This window comes from Oreochromis niloticus, linkage group LG18 (assembly GCF_001858045.2).
Source record: "Oreochromis niloticus isolate F11D_XX linkage group LG18, O_niloticus_UMD_NMBU, whole genome shotgun sequence".
Lineage (NCBI taxonomy): Eukaryota > Metazoa > Chordata > Actinopteri > Cichliformes > Cichlidae > Oreochromis > Oreochromis niloticus.
Genome location: NC_031982.2, coordinates 19,735,066 through 19,757,889, shown reverse-complemented (window position 1 = coordinate 19,757,889; position 22,824 = coordinate 19,735,066). Strand labels below are relative to the sequence as shown.

General features: G+C 42.1%; 1 protein-coding gene and 1 long non-coding RNA gene across 7 annotated transcripts in view; one reads left to right on the top strand and one right to left on the bottom strand.

Annotated features, from left to right (window-relative positions):
- Positions 1–22,824, bottom strand: part of mib1 (MIB E3 ubiquitin protein ligase 1) — a 56,698-nt gene that overhangs the window by 2,215 nt on the left and 31,659 nt on the right. Inside the window, exons 13-21 of one of the 6 annotated variants that reach the window (XM_003438079.5) lie at positions 9,119–9,251; positions 7,730–7,816; positions 7,096–7,254; positions 4,654–4,835; positions 3,481–3,670; positions 3,312–3,390; positions 3,041–3,184; positions 924–995; positions 111–211 (exon numbers count right to left, since the gene is read on the bottom strand). In XM_003438079.5, coding sequence (XP_003438127.1) covers positions 111–211; positions 924–995; positions 3,041–3,184; positions 3,312–3,390; positions 3,481–3,670; positions 4,654–4,835; positions 7,096–7,254; positions 7,730–7,816; positions 9,119–9,251 — 1,147 coding nt within the window. The remainder of the gene's footprint in view (positions 1–110; positions 212–923; positions 996–3,040; positions 3,185–3,311; positions 3,391–3,480; positions 3,671–4,653; positions 4,836–7,095; positions 7,255–7,729; positions 7,817–9,118; positions 9,252–22,824) is intronic. The other 5 variants (XM_005476456.4, XM_005476457.4, XM_005476458.4 and 2 more) reach the window with 5 other exon arrangements.
- LOC112842757 (uncharacterized) overlaps positions 1–22,824 on the top strand; it is a 43,232-nt gene that overhangs the window by 13,421 nt on the left and 6,987 nt on the right. The window lies entirely within an intron of this gene.

Sequence of the window (22,824 nt, the reverse complement as noted above, 5' to 3'; positions counted from 1 at the left end):
GCGTGCATTTGATCCCAAAGAATTTTACAGCAATGGTTATTGTTTTGCAGTTCAACTGCATTTTATTCTTCCGCTTTAGTTCACGAGCCACACCTGGTTAGTGACCTTACCTGTTCCTTGATGTCTTGAAGCTGTTGTTGTAGCTTCTGCACGTCAGCGTTGACGTTGGTGTTCGCCTTGTCTCTCTGCAGGGCTGGGATGTTTCCACTGGCTGTTTGGACATTAAAAAAACCCAAAAATGACGCAAACAGATGGTGAGAATAAAACAAACTGCACTTATCAGCCAAAAGATTAGCACCAGTGGCAAAACCTCAGATTTGACCTCTTAAACTATAAACTATATTGCCAATAAAAGTGAGTGCAGCCACAACAACATTACTGCTCTGAAACGAGCCGGGCGCTCGAGTACGTTTTAAAACATGGGTTTTGGAAAATGGAGAAGGATCACAAACACATGCACGCTGAATTTTACTGTTGGCAAACGAGCTCGGGCTCTGGCAGTCCGCGCTAACTTGCTTTTACATTTGATTTCTGAAAAGCACACTTTGCAATTATCTGGAATATAAACTGGCACGGGACAAATGATCATGCAGCGCTCGCTTGCTCGCTCGTGTATAATGAAACGTGTGTGAAACTTCCTGAACAGATTATTTAAGTGCTCGACACAAATTTTCTGGACTGATGCCCTCCTGAGACTTATTCTCGCTTTCCAAACATCTGCCAGAACACGGCGAGCACCAGTGTGACTCCTGGGATGTGCATCGTACGTATATATATCATCACACTGAAAGAGAAACGGAGGAAAGGGGGTTAAGGGGAGGGGGAGGGGCCAGGGCAGCACTGTGGGGTGGGGGTGTAGGTTCGCAGGAGGTTCTCTATAAACATGGCTCTCATAAGGGAGGGGATCATGGAGGTATACTTACACCAACTTAGTGCCAGATTGTTGGGCTGGAGAAGATCCTGGGATCCCCCTGCCATACTGTTAGAGCTCCCTGCTGGGAATAACCAGTCACATTGTTATAGCAGGAGCTGCCCTCACCAGCTCAGCGGCTGGCCTGATGACCAAGACTACTCACTATAGCCTCTATGAGAGGTTCAGAGAAAGAATCTGAGAAGCAAAACTAGCAAGTTGGAAACAGTGATCAGGGAAAGAAAGGGAAACAGAGTTTCTTCTACTGGTTGCTTAAAGTCGCACGTGTTTTTTCCCCTTTTTTATGCTTACAGGTGACTATTGCCTGGGTTAGAGGTACAACATGAAACCCATGCACCAAATTAAAGAAGAATGGCGTCAAAATGCTTTAAGTGCCAGGTATATTTTGCGCACTAGATTTGCTTTTAAAACAGGAAGCAACAAGCAGGGTTACTAGGGAAGGGGGGAAAATAAAAGCATTCAATGCTGCCCCTTGCATGAGTGTATGTGTCACTGCTTGGGTCTGCATTCACTTTTGCACGTCTGGTGAGTACGACTTGCTGACAAATGGAGAAATGAAAAAATTAAGATGTATGTGTGTAAACATGAAAGTTGCGTACTTGCTACAGTGCCCCCGTTAAACTCAAATTAAAACAAAAACAGAAGAAATCACTAGTGATATGCACCGCTGCCAGAACAGAAAGATGAATCGTGAATGCAACCCAAAATAAAATAACTTATGCACTAAAGTGTGTCATGTTTCATGTGCACAAGGTTCATCACAATATTTTAGGTAAAATAAATAGAAACCGGCTCTTTTGCAGCTGGAAAAATGTTTTCGAAAAACACCGGACAGTTTCATAACTGCTCCATATTTCTTTTCAGAAATGGGGGAGATCTTATATTGTGGATTCATGTGGGTATTATATGCATGCATCATAGGAGGAGCTGCAGGTCATTTCTGCGATACGCTTACAAATGAGTTCATCCATTCTATGTGAATGTGATTAGTCAAACTTTTGGAGGCCACAGGAACATTAATAAGGTTATCTGTGTGCTCTGACATTATTGCGTTATTCAGTAAAAGTCAATCTGGAGATGGCTTCTAGGGTTCTACATTAAAAGATTGGGATTTGAAACTAAATCTTCTCTGCTCTGAAGATCTGTGTGCTGATTTCAGACATGGCAGTGAGGCTGCCGTCCACTCGAGCTAAACTCTAAGTGGAGGCTACTACAAATGGTGTGAGCCAAATGGTTCTAATGATTACATTATGACAGATTTAGATGTAGAATTCAGTTTGGAAAGCAAGCGTAACAATTTTATTTATTGATATATATTTTTTAAATGCGTCTCTATGGATGAAAAAATACAACGAAAACATGACAGTGATGATCATTCCACCTCAAATCATCACATATTTATAACTTTTTCTGCTCAGCCACCTCTGATTTGCCTTAATGTGCCTTGATTGAACTCTGGATATATATGATGATGATTTTGGATTTTCTTTGTTTGTTTGTTTGTTTTTGTGGTACAGTACGTCATATTTGCTGACTCGTGCAAGAAAACTGAATGACAACAACACTTTTCTTAATTTTTTGCATGTGTGGTTTTGCATTAACACGACATGCAGGTACATTGTATTGTATTATTTCTGCACTATCAATATTTTTCTTAAAGTGTGCACAGACATGCAAATTCGCAGGACAGCTTTAATCTTTTTTTGCCATATTTTATGCAGAAAAATTCTGAACATTTCTGGATGCAAATTACACATTTTATTGTATATATAATTTTTATGGTAAGAAATGGTGGTGAAATTTTCATTTGTAATATATCTTAAAACGTATTTGATATATGAAGCTAAAATTTCACAGCAATCATTATATATGTCCAGACTTTGGACCATAAAATTTTTGGGCGATTCAGGGATGCTTGAGCAGAACGGCCACGATGATTTGAGACAGAATGACGCAAACATAAACAAACTGCAAAAGCAAAGCAGCAACAAAGCAAAAGATAAAAGTAAAGCAGATTATTTGGAAAAAGTAAAGAAATGAGAAAAGAAAAAGAAAAATCTTTGAAGAAAGGGGGTGGATTAAAAGGAAACGTGTGGAAAATTCACTCACTAAGGTCATCATCATCATCATCATCATCATCATCATCAGCGGCATCATCCTCCATACCTTTCCCTCCACAGCAAAGTACGAAGGGGGTGCGGCGTTCCACCACAGCCCGGCACTGTACGCACTTCTTCATGAGGCTGGCACAGTCTGGAGGAAAGATGAAGAAGATCATCAGTGCAAGAAAAAAAAAAAAAATCTATATTCACTTTAATACTCACACAGAAACTGGCAGCCTAAAGAGGCAAAATGATGCTGAAAGGTGAAGTTAACTTACTCTCACAAGCGCACATGTGACCACAGGGCTGGAATAACACCGCTGCCTTTTTATCGGAGCAGACTACACACTCCTCGATCTGTGGGCGGACAAATTAAACACAAGAATTTAAAAAATAAAATAATCCTCAGTCCTGTCTGTGTCAAGCAGCGGCTGTGCTTTTTGATACCTTAGTTCTCGACTGCACTTGTTCTTTGCAGATGAGACACTTCTTGACACGAGGCGAGCAGAGGGAGCAGGTGGCGATGTGTCCGCAGGGCCCAAAAAGAGTGTCTCTCTTCATGTCCGAACACACCATACACTCCTCCAGTGACTCGATGTTGCTGTTCAGAGACGGGCTGCGGGTGCCCACCTGGCCGCTGGAACAGAAGACAGAGTGTGTGAGCGAGAGAGAGCGAGCAAAGATTACAAGCGAGAGGCCGGAGAAAACGAAAGATGAGGAAATGAAATAAAAAGAACAAAATGTGAGCTCTTCCTTTCTCTTTAACCCTTTAGTGTATACCTATAATTAATGCTATTAAGCGTGTCCCAGACCGCGGCTTCCTTTCACTAACGGGTTTACAGATATCATGTAAAAAGCGCACACAACAACAAAAACATTATAGCCCAGACACAGACGTGCTACGGATCTGATCAGCTGTTCACAGCACTTCCTATGTTGGAATATACGTCATCATGTTGTCAGCATGACACGTTTTCATGTTCAGCAACTGATGTCATCTTCCCAGGAATTGTAGTGTTTTTCCCTCCTCCAAGGACTATCACAGCTGCTCGGGTGCTATTGAAAAGAGATGTCTGACTCTGTGCCTCTCTAATTACAAGTTCCTGGGATATTTTGAACTCTGATAGTGCTATTGGAAATAGTTTATTCATAGTTTATTCTTTTTGCTAAATATGCATTTTATTTTTTTCCTCTCTCCACAGTTTAGAAAAATGATTGCATCTGAGGTTTTGAAAAAACTCAATGAAAGCACCAGAATTTCAAGTTTTTTTTCCTTTCCCCTGTGCTCCACACATCTGCCCAGTCTCATGATATTCAGTTTGGTAATTTTTGTGTAATCTAGACAAAAAGGCATCATAAGCATGCTAACTTTCCAGCTTTAAGGTTGGTTGTGTGCTGAATTCCTGAGACTCCATGAAGCAGCTAGCCAAGGAACAGCCTGGCACATAATGTTCTGTGAAACTGTTTCACCTAAGCTTTTATACAGATTGTCCACGCTTGGTTTTTTTATGCTGAGCTCGGCCCGCCACCTCCTGGCTCCAGCTTCATATTCACTGTTTAGTCATGAGTGGCATCGATCTTCACATCCAATTCGGCAAAATGTCAGATGAGAACGTTTACCTGCTCTTTTCTTTGTGGCATTTGGCCAAAGCCTTGCAGAGGCTGGGGTCAGGACACAGGTCTAGAGGGGACTGGCCCTTTTTGTTACGAATGGTCAAGTCTGCTCCATTAGCTGCCAGGAAGCAGGCGATGGATGCTGCGCTCTTCTTCTCTGCCCCCTGGGTGCCCAAGCCCATGATTAACTGCAGAGAACAAGAAAGAAGCAGGAAAACACATAAAGTTAGAGATGCACCAGGTTTTTTTTTTGACATGACAGATTATTTTAAAGTTGAACCCGGGGAGAGGGGGGGTCTGTGATGTGCCTCTACCTCACACACAGTGGAACTTGAACCAGTAATGCAGTTAGGAGTGCAGTTTTTTATTTTATCAATGTCTTCAGATTTAAACTCATGTTAAAATACATACGGGGTCACTTTGAATAACACGATCAGAAAGACATCTTAAGATGACTGTCAGAAAATATATTCTTCTAACCCCGAACCCAAAATCCCATTAACTATAACATCTGTCTCCCTCCCATAGCTCATCGCCAACTCAGTCTATCCCAATTCAAAGTCTCTCCTGCAATTTAGACCTTCCATGTCTGATTGTCTCCAACCAGTAGCTTTTACATCTCATGCTGATGGAGCCACCGGGCCGGCTAATTCAATTCTCGTTTTGATGGGAGGGGAGAGCCATGGGAGAGTGACCCAACTGCACACATCTCAATTAGGCCTGCTGTCTGTCGGTTCCGCTCCTCCGCGGGGGGAACCAGAGAGGGCAGGAAGCGGGACAGAAGAGAGGAGGTGGAGAAAGAGAAGAAAATGGAGTGGAAGGGAGACAGAAGGTGACAGGTACAGAAAATCTGTCACCGAAGCCATGCATTAAACTTCTCCCCATAGGGCTTAGTGATGTGGTGTTAACACAGAGACAGTTGAGGTCTGACATGGCCCTTTTGGCCTCTACAGAGGGACAGAGTCGTTCAGGATGGGTAAAAGGGAGCAGCAAGCCAGCTGACTGTTGGCTGCTGAGCGGATGATGGGCTGGTGCAGTTATCCAGTGATGCTGGTGATGGAGACTGTGGAGCGCTTTCATTTTTCACATATTGGAGAGTGGCCCACGTGCTGATGTTATTAAAGGTGTGTATACAGGTCCTGAAGAGCACTGGGACAACTTCCAACAGTTTTCCAAGAATACAAATGCTAAAAGCTATAACAAGAATCTACACTGAGTCACCTGCGAGGAAAGAGGAAAATATGGAGAACTACACTATAATGCCAGACGTATTCACTCGTCCATCCAAATCATTGAATTCAGGTCTTCCAATCCCTTCTGTAGTCACAGGTGTATAAAATCAAGCACCTAGGCATGCAGACTGCTTCAACAAACATTTGTGACAGAATGGGTCACTCTCAACAGCTCAGTAAATCCCACCATGGGACCGTGATAGCATGCCACCTGTGCAACAAATCTACTTGTAAAATGTCCTCACTGCTAAATATTCCAGTCAGTGGTAGTGGATCTATAACAAAGTAAAAGTGAGTGGGAATGACAGAAACTCAGCCATGAAGTGGTAGGTCGTGTGTTTCTGGAGGATTATTGTGTGGAGCTGTTTTTCAGGAGTTGGGCTTGGCCCCTTAGTTCCAGGGAAAGGAACTCTTAATGCTTCAGCACACCAAGATATTTTGGACAATTACACGTTTCCAACTTTGTGGGAACAATTTAGGGATGCCCCCTTCTGTTCCAACATGACCACACACCGATACACAAAGCAAGGTCCATAAAGATATGGATCAGTGAGTTTGGTGTGGACGGACTTGACTAGCCTGCACAGAGTCCTGACCACAAGCCGATAGAATACCCTTGGGATGAATTAGAGCGGAGACTGTGAGTCAGGCCTTCCCGTCCAACAGCAGTGTCTGACCTTACAAACGTCCTTCTGGAATAATGGTCAAAAATTCCCATAAACACAATCCTAAACTCCTAAACTGTTACAGCTGCAAAGGGTGGGCGGACATCATATCATCACGTGGATTAAGAATGGGATGTGTGTGAAGCCAGACGAGCGAATACTTTTGGCAGCACAGTGTAAGCTGCGTATGTTACAGAGTCACTAGTAGCAGAAAAACAGCGGCTGGTGACCAAACTTGTTAACGAGCTGTATTACTGTGCACTGCTTTCCTGGCTTAATATATTTGGGAATGTCTAAATGAATCAGAACAGAATCATATAATAAGATGGCATTCCTAAAATTACTAAGTTAGCCTTTACTGCAGTATACCAGCATTGTTCATTATTATTGAGCTACAGTAAAAAATTCTAAAAACCTAAAGTTGTATATCAGTAAACACAGAAACAAACATTTGTTTTATTTTTATGTATGGCCACCTCCTTAAGAATCCCTGACACACGTAAAATGTAATATAGGATGAACAGTGAGGTTAATAATAGATGCACATGTACCGTGTTCTTGGAAGGTTCCCAGGGCTCCACTTTGCTGACATCTTGCATATCTTGGAGCTGCCGCAATTGGGACAGCGTGTGGTGACGCAGTGCCTCGTGAAGCGGCGTGTCCCCATCCTTGTCCTGCACGTCGAGCTTGGCCTCTGCCCGCACCAGCAGCTGTTGAAGAGAAACACATAAACAAAGAGTTGCACAAGCCGACAGCGGAGGGAAACTCGCAGCCGCCGTGAAACAACTTTAATTTAATGCTACAATGCAAATGCCACATCCTGATTTATAAGGTTGCCGGCTGCTCACAATGAACTGCTTCAGCATTGTGCTACCCAATTATAGAGTGCATTTTTTTGTGAGTCCACAAGGTGGCAACGTGGCAATCTCAATCCGATGCTACGCTAACACACTCTAACCAAGACACTGCCTTAGAGAGCCTTTTTCCCTCCCCTCTGAAGCAGGACTTTGTTCAACTGCAGGACATCCAACCGTATAAATTAAATGTGGAGCTGCACCGATGTTTTTCTACTCCCCTTTGTGCACAGTGTAGAAAGACCGACTGAGAGATGACTAAAGACACGATGTTCACTAAGTAAGGCAAGAAAGAGAGGGAGAACGAATGAGAAAAAGAGGAACCACTAACCCGAACTATCTGGGTGTGCTGGCGCTCCACTGCCAAGTGTAATGCAGTCTGCTGGTTGACATTCTGAATGTCTAAGCTGGCGTTGCCCTGGGTGGTGGGAACAAGAGGGAAGCAAAAAAGCTTAATATACACAAGGGCAACAAACATGTTGTGCACACAGAGATGATAGACAAGTAATGAAATAAGAGAAATAAAAACAGGAAAAAAGAACATATTTTATATTTAATTCCTTTGCACATGAAAGACTGCAACAACATTTTTATTTGCCGTGACAGAACGTTGCTTCCTTTAGCCCTGCCGACCAACAAAGTATCACCCGGGAGGCTGGTGGGGGGAGAGAAAAAAAAAAAAAAGGCATCCTACAATAACGCTGCATGTGATTGTCATTTCCAATTGCAAACACCTCAGCTGAGGAGATGTGGAGGGAAGATAAGCATTGTGATCAGGCAGCGTGTGAAATCCCAAAGTAATAAGACTGGCTGACTGGCTGGCTTGCTGGCTGGGAAACTGCAGTGCACCTCGTACTGTGGTGCAGTTTTTGAATAGAAAGCTGAGCCATCACTGCGAACAAGCCCAATGCAGGAACTTGGGGAGGAAAAAGCTGTCCCTGCTGAAAGGTAGCTTGCACTGCGAACACTCATGCACTGGAATGTTGCAGCAACGTTACTGCCTTGCACCATATCCTCATTAACCCAGTTCCTGCTTGATCAGGTGACTTTTGCTGTAAACCCGTGTGCGAGTTAGTCTTCAGGGAGCTAAACCTGCAATCTCGGTGAGGAAAAGAGAGGAAAAAAAAAGAGCATGAACTTATGATTGCAGGAGGAGGAGGATATGATGGCCCAGCAGCACTAAAGAATACTCCTGGAGGACCAGTGAAGTGTATGGATTCAATAAAAAAAAGAAAAAAAGAGGCATGTATAGGAGCTTCAACTGGTCTACAGATTGCAGGCTGCAGGGGAGTGCAGTGAAAGCTGCTTTAATGGTCTGTAGGCAGGTAAAGTTAAGAGTGCAGGTTGCTTCAGTGCTTTGGGATAATTGCGAAATGCAAATTTTTTGCATTATGCTTTACACAGATGACTGTTTAAATGCGTTTTTCATTCACACGTCTCACAAGGGTCTGACAAAACAGAAATCCCCATGCTTAATCATTTCAGCGGTCTACGGAGGCAGGATAGATTCAAGATTCAAATCTACTTTCTGAAATTTTCATGGAACTACAGCATTGGCGTCAAACACTCCCCAACATCTGCTAGGTAGATACACAGGGAGCATGCTTCTGCTGCTCTTTTAAAGTGATAATGGTGCCTCTGTAGACATGCAGTTATAAAGTATGTATTACAGAAATAGCTGCCAGGTTAAGTGATTAAGCATGCATTCAAATGTTGCTACCTGGTGCACCAAAAGCTCAGCCACCTCCACGTGGTTGTTGAGGGCGGCCAGGTGCAGTGCAGTATAACCGTCGTCCTTCTTCTCGTCTACGATCCAAGGCCTCGGCAGTTTGGATAACAGCACACGCATGGCACTGCACAGAGAAGGAGGAGGAGGAGGAGGAAGACAAGGGAGGGAGAGAAGTCAGTGCTTTGCTAGATTCTGGGCTTTGGTGCATGAGAAGACAAAAAATCCTTCAGAAAGTCAGGACAATCAAGTTATTTTGGTATAAATTTTCTGATGTAATCAAAAACCTATCTATGACTCTCAGTCACCGTGCCGTACACGTCACAGCGACTGTGCCGCTTATACACAGCACACTCCAATACACAGCTTTTCTTTTTGCAGCAGGGCATATCCCATTTTCACACATGGCGACAAGAATACTAAATCAACTTAGGGAGGAGTTGCTTTACGAAGCACAGTGTTATTTACATCAAGCTTTGAGCAGTGCAAATGCTGCGTCTTATCTGAGAGTGTCCGTCCCCCCTAAAGACTCTTGATTTAAAAAGGGCGGTCACTTTTCCCTTGATGATGCGCAAAAGCGCATATCATTGGAAGGCAACTTGGTAATCAAGATTTAGCTGCATTCACTCGGGTCTCCTCCTGGGGAAGAAACCGACGAGGTGGGAAGGGAGAAACATCTATTGTTTAAACAGAGCTGTTAAACAGAAGTGGTCCCGTGTGTCGACAAGAACCGGTTCTGTGTCACTGAAGGTCATTTAGAGGATGTGTGCCACATAGACATGTGGCTGCAAAGGGAAATGTATGAGAGGAGTCACAGTGTCAGAGTTGGGATGAAAAAAAAAAAGAAAGAAAGAAAAGAAAGGCCGACTGTCACTCCCCACAGTGTCATTAAAGAAAGACAGCACAGCACATACATGTTTCCACTGTTTATCAACTACAAAGGCAGGAGAACACTGAAGTCAGAGAATAGAAATCTACACTGAAGTCAAAATATGTAGATTTTACTTAAAAAGTTGTAATTAACAGTGTTGTAATTAAATGTCTTAGTGGCCTTCTTCCAATTAAACAAAGCAGGTTTCACAGTATGGCAGTTTTACTTAAATATGTATTTCACCTCATTCATTATCTCTCTGTTCTTGACCCTAACTTCGTTCCTGCTCTAGCCCATGGGCATACAGAAGAGAGAAATACTAAACGCTCAAATGAGACACATTCCCGCTTTTAATGTGCAAACAGTGCATCAACTCACTTTGTTCACATACAAAGAAATATAAAACAACATTTAGAAAAGCCACATCCCTGAACTCTTCTTGTATCTTGTCTGTAGATAGGTACACAGTGTACCTTCAGTCAGCATTAAGGCAGCAGCAGCAGCGCTGGGGGGAACACTTCTGACCTTGTTTAACCCTGAATACGCATGCAGGGCATATCTTTAAAATGCGACAAAAAGAAACGGCCAGTTTGGCTCTGGCTCTTTGATACAACTGACCAGCGTGCACGGTGGTTTAGGATAAACAGGATCTCAAACAGTAAAACGAGGCAATGGGCTCGGGCACAGGGCAGGAAAGGCCACGGTCGACACTGGTCAGTGAAAATGCTCAACTGTTAGAAATAAAACGATAATCTAGCAAGCTTTTGGTCTAAATGGGAACAGGATGGCTGGCTCTCTGCGGGTTTTTTTGCTAAACCTATAGCTCGCCTCCCTCCCACTGGAATAATGAAAGAGAGCATCATCAGCACACCCTCTTGAGGAAAGCAGAGAGGCACGGGGCAGGCAGTCAGCACCTCTGTACGGACAGAGATTCAGGGCTGGCGTACTGCTGCAGTGATGAACAGCGCAGCACACTGATCCCAGTCTCCCTTGCTCTTTCTCCCTCTCTCCCTCTCATTGCACACACACACACACACACACACACACACACACACACACACACACACACACACCTGCATTGCTTGCAGCCATCTTCAACCACTTAATGCAGAGGAGCACTGCTTAAATGTGATAGCAACCGCACCCATTCTGCCTAATCTCACATTCATAACGTGTCCCCTTTGTTACAAAGACGTATTTGCTTACATACTGTAGATTTTACATCTCATAGGGGACTTCTGAGGAATTTCATCCGTGGCCCACCCGCTGGGTAGGAGTTGAGGCTTAAACAAGCAAATCATTCAAGAAAAGATTTTGCCACATAAGATTATCGCCTGAAGCTGCAACACAAAACTTGTTCCCAGTGGTTCAAAACAACACTCGTTTAGCCTTGGTGAAGAATCGGCTACATCGGGACACAATGCATTTTTTTTTAAAACCACAAGTTCCCACCAGAATCAAGGGCAAAACTGTCCCACATGAAGACCCCGTTCTTACCAATTTTCTCACTCCTACTGGAAGAACGTTCGCACATCTGGATTGGCTGGAAATATCCACCATCTATGGAAAAACCGGCCAATGAATGCACACCGGCTTTAATACAGGGGCACAGTGGCGCCTTCTAGCGTCCGAATCAGGCGCTTGAGCGCTGGGGCAGGTGTTCGCTGGCGTAAGGAGCCCCTCCAATATAAGTCTAGATTGACAGGCTCCCCTGCCACGCTGGGTGAAATGGGCGGACATTAATATTAATGCCCCATACTGGCACTGCTGCAATGCAGTTAAGCTATTTGCTGTAAAAGCAGAAAAAAAGACTGAATTAAGAACCGAGAAATAAATTTAAGTTGTTTTTATCTCTGGGGTGAGTGGTGTTAGCTGCGACTGCGTGTTAGCTGATGAGGTCGGACGTTGAGAGGAGGAAAAGAGGAGAAAAGAGCGATTCTGACCAGCCCAGGCTGCAGAGGTTTTACTGAGCAGAAGAATGACTTGACCTGGGAGTTAACATTCACATAATTGAGATAACTGATGACTGAACCTTATAAAATAATGCTAGGGTGAATATGGGAAAGGGTATGCTAGCATATAGGGGATAAGGGGGTACATGATGAAACTGGGTCACCCTGTGAGAGATCTCAAAGAGTCCCTCAGGAACGCCACACTGGGTCTTGTTGTCTTTGGCTGCTATTTGTCATTGACTGGGACACTCTCTGATGCCCTCAGCTTTGTGTGTGTTGGCATTTGTCATTGCATGTAAGACAGTGGAAGTGTGTGTGCACGCAATGGCTGGTGTGAGTGTGAGGGTCGACAGGGCCCTTCTGCCGCCCTCGCCTGGCTGACAGCCATCTGTGTGGTGGTCAGTAGCCGTTATTACAACAGGAAGTCAGAGTCAGGGGACAATAACGTGGGTAGGACAGGGCAGAACAGGAACAGTCAACATCCAGTCTGAGATTAATGGCTGCGCACAAACATATGGTTACTCTGATGTGGGAGACGTGTTTAGCATACCGTCACCCGTTAAATAAGGCTTCAAGCCCAAGAAAAAAATCCCAATTCTGCATCGGAAATGAGTCACCAAAAGGTGCCACCTGCTTCGAGAAAATAAAATTGCTTTATGCAGCTATTAATGAAAATGATCAGTCTCGCAAATCTTACAGTGTTTATATGGTTGAAACGTACAGATCCAAAGAATATGGCTGCAAAAACTCTGTCCCAGTACCTTCACCAAAGCTTCTGCATCAAAGGTAATTCTTGGCCTTGAAATAAAATCCCAGCAAAAAGTCTACTTCTGCAAAGCTTCCAACAGTTTCAGGGACACAAATAGATCTGTTTTTATCCATATCAGGTAAAGGAAATTTAATGGATTGTATGACAACGGAGCAAACTGCACCTGCCAATCAAAACCATGTAATACAGCTGTAAAGCGTTTGGAAAAAGCTGATAAGCAAACCTTTGGCTCAATGTATTTTGTCAAAAAAAATGTTACTTGCCCAGCCTTTTTTAAACCGCCTCAACAGAGCTGAACTGGTAGCATTCCTTTCTACCTTACAGTAGGATTCTTTCCCCCTCCCAAGTCCTTCTTGGAATGGTCTTTCCAGAAGAGGCAAGTTCAGACGATACATGAGGTGTCAGCTCATTGCGGACTGGATCAATATATTCAGGTCCTTTGAAATAGTGGACCCACTACCTGACAAATCATTCACAGCTGCAGCACACTGCCGCTGAAATGGAAAACCCACTTCTCCCCTTCCCACTCTGAGCAGGGAGGTGCTCTTCATCATGTGTGAGAGGCTCGATCCCCCAACTCACCAGCAGCTGGTAGGGGGAAGAGTCATAAAACCGCTTCAGTGATGTTAAAACATGCTTACTGAAGGAGACTGCTTGACTGGTATGCTGCATGCTTCTAATGCCTTGTATGTGTGCACATATGTGCGCAACTTCAATTACAGTAATTCAAGTAGCTGATATTCTTAATGCAAATATAACCCTCAGAGTTCATCGCGGCCATCACCACACCCCTAGATGCAATTAGTTACAAGTTCACTTTGTCATGACCATCCCACAGGTATGTGCCATCCTGCTGTGGACAGAGTAAATAAACACAAGTAGCGTCCAGACCAGCAGTGCAGCAGAGAGCTGGGGACAAGAACCTAACTGGCTCCGCTCGATAAAAAAAGCTTTCATTACCATGCCGTGAAGAGAATAATTTTCCCCACAATGTGACCTTCCCCTGCCTGCCTCTACCTGAGGCCCCTGAGTGAGCATGCTTTTATTACAGACTATTTGCATAAACCAGGAAGGAAAGGGGTGCATTTCTCTGATGTTTTGGTTATCGCTATAGTATTGCCGCTGCCTTGAAGGTTGTCCAGGAGACAAGAGATGCATTTTGAAACATCTCCAATTCAGTTTTCTGTCCATTTGGCCAGTAGGTGTGGTCTATAAAGGCTTAGCTTTAATTAGCCGTAAATCACCTGGTGATACAGAGTGCCCTGATTCATGGCAAGTCATGAAAAAGGAAAAAAAAAAGGGACAGCAAGACAGTCAGAGAAGCCCAATGGCGCGTTAATATCCCATTGGTTCGAGATGACCCAATTATTTTCCCATGCTCCTCTTCCTTTGCACTTCATTCTCCTCAGCACCTTGAAAAAGCCTCATTTTCATTGCTGCACAAGCCATAATAGTCATAATACACATCCTTTTACTTAACAAAGGAAGAATGACATAAAAGAAGGAGCAAGGACATGCAGATTATATTAGACTAAAGAGACATCTAAATCATACTTACACTTACCAGAGAATGGCTCAATAACATCATTACTTATAAAACATCTATACAATTATTGAACACCACTTTTTCCCCTTATAGGCTTGGATAGACCGGGACTAGTGCAAGTATTTTGACAGCAGGGAGAAAAAAAAAATGTATTAACCCACTGATTAAAGACTTATTAAAGTAACTGACTGACAAATGCAATGAAAAAAGGGTTTAAAAAAGGTTAATTAATTCCACTTAATGTGACACAAATGTAAATGTTACTAAACCCACGTGTTAGTAAAACAAAGAAATAAATTGGAATATTGTGGAAAACAACTTGGAGCCTAATAATTTTTCCAAAATATGAAAGAAAAATGTGATCTTGGTAGGGATGACTTCCTGTGATAGCCCTCAATGGAAACAAATTATATCATTTAAATGAATAACGCATATAAGCGAAGTGCAACGAGAATTAGACCATCATTTTATTATGGATTGTTAATGAATACTAAAAATTCAACCACATCTATAAAGGGAAGCTGGGAAAAAGAACTCAATATTGAAATATAAAAGAGTGACAGGCAAATCATATGGAAGAACCCCCAACCGACTAATTTTTGGATGTGGAGGGAATTTTGCTGGAATAATGTAATTATATGTTTACTTTAATCCTGCCTGCGATAAAGCAAAAACCCTCAAGTCAAAAGTGTGCTGGAGAGAGAATGCATCCATAAATGTTAGCACTTGGAGAAACATCAGAATAGCTAAAACAAATCGCACAGTATGCATAATGGTAAAAGAAAAAGAATTAAATATGTTTCTCTAACTTTTCTGTGCCTTATGTAATTTTACAAATAGCCCCATTCCGCAAAGGGATAAATGACTGGTGAAAATATTAGAAGTGGCTTGTTAAAAGTCTATAAAATGGAAATGATGTAAGGCTGACCCATTAAACCTGGGTCTGTAGAAAAAGTCACAAGTAGGGTGCAATATGGTGAAGAAAGGACTCGTCGATGAGGATTCAATAACCGAACCCTTTGACATGTCATTGGATCTATAATTCTGTTTAAAACAGAAGCTACTTTCAGCTGCTCCCTTATTCACAAGGGGTCGCCACACCAGGGAGCGCCACATGTTTAATTTGGCTGAATTTTGCCCTTCTTTGAGCAACCCCAGAGGGATTTGTGTCTCCTCCTGAGATCGAACCAGGGATCTTTCAATTTTTAAGCGAATATATAAACCATTACATTTTGAATCCTAAAACAGATTTGGGGATGATAATACCATTGCACTGCACCAGAAGAATCTTATACCATCTATGAAAAGCATGGTGTTAGTATCATGCTTTTGGGCCTGTTTTACTACATGTAGGATAGGATGGTGTGTCATCGTCGTCAATATTTTCCACAGTAAATAGTCTAATATTTTTATTTCATTTGGTTTGCTGGCTTCTCTACTTTTAGTAAAGTGATTGTATTTTTTTAAAGGATTTACTGAATATGAAAATACAGGATGGTACATATGTTTTAAACAAGTATAACAGTCAATGCTGATATTTGGACAATATATTGGTGCATCGCTAACATAGTTGGTTATATTGACATATAAGTATAATAAACCTTGAAAGCAACAACTCTCTCTTGCTTGTGTTAGGCCTCAATCACACAGGCTTGCAGATTGATTGGAGCCCCATCAGGGAATATGCTTTATTTGCTAGCAAATAAAGCATATTCCCTAACTGGCTGGCAAGTGGTTGCTGGCCGTCGCTAGGTGAAATTGGCCACAAAGAGGGTGCAGCATCATAACCCTCCTTGTGATTTCTTTTGTCACTAGCAAGTGTGACGTTGAAAGTGAACAGTCTCCGTTTATGGTTTGTGCTGAACTTCTCACAGTTTCACTAATGCTCAGCGACTAATTTCAGATTGTTTTGCAGACAAGTGGATGTTTTCAATGAAGTCTACAAGAAACTGCAGCAATCTGCTAACAACTAAAGCGATCGTAGGAAGTTTTTGTTTCGTGCCAGTGTTGGTCAACAACTACTCACTATGCGGTCAGTGAATGCACACTTTTGTCTAGTTGACCAGTGGTTGCCAGGGGCCTTCCCCTTTCTGTGTCATGCCACCACATCACTGCCATTTGAATGCTTCTCAAATGTTCAGGCTAAAGCTCTTTCACTCAGCAACATCTACACTGCACTGTGAGGCCAGTGTTTCATTCCTGATTAGCAATTATTTTGCTGTGACTGAGATGCTGGTCATGCTTTAATCATAAAGCTTATTTCACACTTATTTTGAACCAAAACTAGACATACTCCTGCTTGGTAAAATTAACTACAAGCCTTTCCAGATACACGCTCAAAGCAGTAAATAGAAACGAGTGACTGGCTACGAGTTCTGCAGAGCGGTGGAGAATTCGGCCACTCTGCAAGTCCTTCGATCGACAGCCACTCATCAGCCGGCCACTGTCACTGTATGGGAGGACAGTCTGAGAGGCCCACATGATCTACAGGCTCAGGGAAAATCTAGCACCTTAAATCACTCTTGACTCCCGACCCCACCTCCCACCTTTTTATGCCTACAACCATGTCACAAATACATAAGCCCCACATTTCCCCTGAAACACTCATTTTTCTATGGTTTAAGCTGTATTAGTGGAAACCTGACAGCATCCCCCCTCAAGCATGATGGCAAAATGATGACAACGCGCCATCAATTTTTCTACCACAGTAATTGGCAGAGCAGATCCAAAGTGACACAAACAAACTGCAGTGCTGCAGCAGATGAGTCTGACTTCTTCGGCATTTTTACTTATAGGCACATAAGCAGAAGAAGACGCTGTGGCTGAAGGAGGAGTTTGGTAATTACAATCTATTGTTTGCAGTGGAAAATAATGGGGATCAAAGGACATTGTATCAGCTACTGCCTTCCCTAAGCACTGAGACAACAGGCCATATGTTCCACAGCAGCACAGAAAATGTCTAACAGCCAACTTGTTAATGGAGGGGAAATAGAGCTTATATGAATGTACTGTACATTACACACATAAAGCACGGAAACGTCAACAGATTCCCCATAGATCCAGACTCATGATTCATTGCACAGATACTGCAATGAAGGTTTTCCACAGCAATTTTCCACATAGGCTACTCTGCCTAATCCCAATAATGTTTTTTTTTCCTCCACAAAATGAAAGCCAATTTTCTTGAGCATGCAAGCATCACGCGAGTATCCACACAGCCACATGCACAAACACACCAGGAGACATAAACTAACAGAACTTCTTATCCCGTCTGACCTGTCGTGCTGCATTTACATGGAGCCATTGACTTCAGTGTCCATACGGGTTACCAAGGTAACATGGCCTGCATTATTCAACAGCTAAGCTTCGTTTTGATCTGAACACTGACCTGAATGTGTCCCTCAGAGTACATTAAGATTTCAAATACCCACTAAAAAAAAAGGAAAAAAAAAGAAATTGTATACCTTAACTGGGCTAAGCAAAGACAAAGCACATTTAACCACACACAATAATTACATCTCTCTTAGAGACTGATACTCAGTACTGTCTCAGGGATATGAATTTGAATCCTAAAAAATACTATTGTGGCATTCCCAACCACAATCTAGGATGATGATAATGATATTCACTGTATGATACTAGTAGAATTTTGATAAATGACAAAATGTAAGAAATTCAAAATGTTTGGTTATCTGTATAACTCCGGCTCTCTGAAAACCTCACTCAGTTATCTGAGGGCAGGAAGATATTAAAATAAATTAACCCAATGCCCTATTAAACAGTAAAAAACGGCAATTAGGAGCTACATCAAAAATTTTATATCAGCTTACTTTGCTGATGCTTCGCCCCTCTACCAAGTTTTATGAAATTTGACTTAAAAGTTTGTGTAAAAAACCAAAACCAAAACAAAAAAGAAAAACGCAGTAGTACGTAGTAAAAAAACGTAGTAGAACTGAAGACATACCTGACAGCAAGTAACCAGCTGCATAAAATGTTAAATACCAGCAAGTTTTCTTCAGTTTTGTGTGGCGTGAAACTGTATTTAGCAATAAATTGAACTGTTACAGTAATGTTTTACATGCGTTCACTAAACTACGAAACAAGCAGCAAAGCTCAATGTTTCCTAAAAACACAAACCAATGTGAAATCACTGGTGTTAAAGTGTCACCTAATGCACAAATATATTCTATTACTTATTCCAATACATCAAATAAATAGATAAACTACACTAGTTTTTTAAGTGGTGGAGACAATATTAAAGATGTCTGACAGCTGCGCTGTGAAAGTATATCACCTTGCTCTGTCATATTTATTACCTGCATTGCTGAGGCACTTAAAGTGCCACAAATAAATCCTGCTCTTTCTAGGTTTGGCAAGTGGGCAAAAAGGGGAAAAAAAATGCCATCAGTTAGTACAATGGCTTCACAATGCAAGCATTTCTCTTTGCATGCTATAGTCACTTTCCCAAAAGCTCTTTATGTCCTTGAGTCCCTTCCGTATGGGCTGTACCTCTCCCTCCCGCCTTCCCTCCCTCCATCCCTCATTTCTTCTCTTCCCCCTCTATCCATCCATCCATCCCTCCCTCCCTCCGCTACCCCCAACCCTCCCTGCATGTGCTATAGCAACATAGCAGCCAGGACTCAATGTTTCAGCATGCCACAGGACAGACAGAGCATTACAGCATGGCTGAGCTTATCTATTGGCTCAGAGCCACTGTTGGCCCAACCCTAGGAGGAAGTGTGGGCGTTCTGATTGGTCATAGGGGGATTGGGGCTTGTATCAGCGTGTCCTCTGGCTGATCTGTTGGAGTGGTCCCAGCTCATAGAGAGGTGGACAATTGGGGGACTTTTCAAGTAACTCACAGTGCATGCTGCAGCAAAGTGGTACCCAGGCTCGCTGCATGAACCAGTCACTGCACTACATCTTTGATGGTTTCTCACTTCAGTGACCTAACTATTGAATAGGATACAGCGACACAATGCAGAGCCTAAATTAACAACCAAGGGAATAAAATAAAACAAAGGCCTAAATAATTACAAAATACAGGAGCAGCAGCTTAAATCAAGGTGCACAGTGTGCATGGTGTGGATTTCTAGGTTTATGTTGAAATATCGCAGTGTTGATTTATCTTTTAATGAACTGTAGCTGCCCACCTGTAAATAGGTTCATTTCCACCAACATCCCACAAGCAGGAATGATCTAATATTACTGTGTACATTGGATTGGACATGGCAAATGGCAGATAAAACTGAAAAGACTAACAGATGCATCACTGTCTAAGGAAGATCACTAATTTTTACAAAATTATATGACTTTCATGACGGTCATCATTACATAATAAGTCTGCAAAGTTTGTGACAAAGTTTTCACACTGTTCTCAAACGCTAAATCATCTTTGTGTCTATAGAAGCTCTCTTGAGTCAGGATAAAAACAATCTTTAAAATCAAAAAGTCAAATTGTTGTTAGGTTAGGGCACGCACAACAATAAAACCTATGCAGAGTGCATGGGTTGTTTGCATCCCTCCTTCTAGAGAAAAAAAAGAGAGATCATAAGCTATAAATTGAGGATGCGAAAATGGCCGTGGATCACAGGCATTTGTGCAAAGGTATCTGTGGAGTTTGTGAGTCACTTATTGGTAAAAAATGTGGCACCGGTAAGCCACGGTAAAAGATCAGAGAGGCAGAGGAACTTCCCCTGCAGTGAGGCTGAAGGGAACAATGGGCTACTGGATCAGAGAAGCTGACTGCCACTGGCTTCCCCCTCCAGCACCCAGGTAGGTTGGCCCTATTCATAAATCACTTTTATTCCTCCAAGCGCTCAACAGCCTCACCTCTTCAAATGATGCACTGTGTAAAGGGAAAAGGAGGCAGGCGGGTGTGGGGGGACAGGATACAAAAGCGGGGAGCTGTGGGAGGAGGGAGAAGAGAGGTGCTGATGGTGAGGTACGTCGAAATTAAGATGGTTAAAATCGTAAACATCTTTACTCTGTTTAACCGCTTTGTCTAAACTAAATCAGTATTTTTGTCCACCTGAAAACTGAGCTTTCATGAAGACATCCCCAGAGGGTGTAAATCTGAAAAGGGCCAGTGTGGTGTAACAGTGTGGATAGGCTAAACAAAACTTTCACATAGTAATGACTTAAAATAAGCCCAGTAACGATCAGGGAATGAGTGCCAGAGTGGACTGATGAAGAAAGTCTTGAATCTCCTCCAAAATGTTTTCTCAGGTTATTTCCAAGCCAAATTTTTCCAAATTTCAAAAGATAGCGTCAATGTTTTCTGTTATGATGCCGCTGCCTGTCATATGGTCATTGTAGCTTGACCTTTTTTTTCTTTCTTTTTTTTGGGGGGGGGGGGGGGGCAATAGTGACAAATGAGAACAATAAACGCAGGACAATTAAGGAATTAGGATAGAGGTGAAGGAGAGGGATTTACAGTACAAGTGAAGCCAAAGCCAACGTTTGTATAAAATTGGCTAAAAAAATTTTGCATACCTGAGAAAGAGACGAATGGACAACCCAAAAATCTAATTCCTCTGGACACGGCTGTCGCTGTCACTTTCACGGAGGCATAAATCTCCGTGAAAACACTAATGTGGATGCAAATCATCCTGTATTTGGACAGCTTAATATAGACATAACCACAGGGAAGGCCCAGGCTCATGGAAAATGAGCATGAAGATGTACTTAAAAAGCACAAACTGAACTTATTAAAAGCACCTTTAATCCCTATATGATGTTCTCTGGTGGGAAGGTACACAGAAAGGTAAAATTAAGATATACTGAATGACTGAACAAAAACTTCCTGGCCAGCTTGAAGCTCAGAGAGAAAGCAGATGTTACACCATCAAAACAAACTAACCAGAATTCCCAGTGCAAAACTTCCCAATCCAAGAGGAAACCTGCCTCTCACGTAGGTAAACTGATAAATGAGCTCTCGTAGGGATTGACCATCATAAGAACGAACCTAAAATACATAACGCTTTTTAAGAGACATTTATTCCACAACCATGTGAAAAAGGCTATTTTTCTTTTAAGTAATGGTCACAGATGCTTGCAGTAAATTTTGAAATACATTGCTGAATATAAAGTTTTACATACAAAACCTACAATCGAATGCACAGCAGTTTTGCAAGCATGTCTGGAGTCAGTGCAAACCAGCAACCATGCGAAACTTGCGAATCCCCTCTTCCTAACAGTACGTTACAAATCGGATGACCCTTTGTGATACACCCTGTGAAGCTGGAATCCCACTAGGTGCAAAAGCTCTTCCTAACGCCAACTGGAAAGAAGCATCCATCCATCCATCCACAATTTTCTTCTGCTTATCCAATTCAGGGTCATGAAGTGCTGGTGCCTATCCCAGCTGTCACGGGGCAAAAGGCAGGATACACCATGGACAGGTTGCCAGTATGTTACAGAGCTGAGAAATAAATACATAAATTGAAAATGACAACAGATCACTGCAACTTTCTCTTCAGGAAAATAACTGATTCCGATTCCCTCTAGTGACGCCAATATTGAATTTAAAAGAAAAATGTTTGCCTGACAGTTGTCAACGACAATTAAAAGATGTGGACATTGATTATTTTGTTTTTGCATTGCATCTCACCTAACAAGCAAGAACGTAGAGTAATGTCAACATAAAAGTCCAGTCAAAAATTCTCAACCCTTTGAAATCTGAACTATAATAAAATTGCCAGAAAATTGAAAGTGGAGTGTTTATTGAACTGACAATAAAAAAAAATAAAAATAAGAATTTGCATATATGAGTTTTAATTTGTATCATATTTGCTACATGCAGACTTTTTTTTGTTTTTGCAATTTATTGCTTGAAAATATATTTTACAATTTATTTAGAGTTTTCCTTTGGGAGGGTAGGGCATATCACACTGATGATGCAGAAGTCTCAAAAACTGACAAATACTCATGTATTAAATTCGACAGAATAGGAATTAACAAATTAACTGCAGGTCTTACATTGCCAGTTGTGCTAAATCATCGTCCCACCATGGCCCTCAACTATCCCTTAGTTATGCTGCTACAGGCTCAGGCAGCTGGGGGCCTTTTCATACTTTTCCATGCTCGCCTATTTTCTCTTCTCTTTCTCCTCACCCTCAAGCGGTCTCTGCAGACGGCTTAGCCCGGTTCTGTCAGATATCTCTTCCTATTAAAAGTGAGTTCTTCGTTCCCACAAACGCCAAGTACTTGCTAATAGACGACCACTTGATTGCTGAGGTTCTCTCTAATATTTTAGGTTCTTTACTTCATAGTTTAAAGGATTTTCCAATGACTGCTGTAGTGAACTGAAGTGAACTGAAGCTTTCATGAGGCCTTGTGTTTTTACCAATACTGCGCTATAACGATATACTTGACCTAACATCATTGCTGTATTTTAATATCACAATATTTTTTTTAAAGGAAGAAAAACCCCCCACTACATTTATAAAGTTTACGCCTTTATTTTTGTACTATTTAAAAAGGTGAATTTATAGAGGAAATACATAAAAACATTAAAATGTTTTACTTATTCTTTGTGGAAATGTCTTATCAGATGTAATC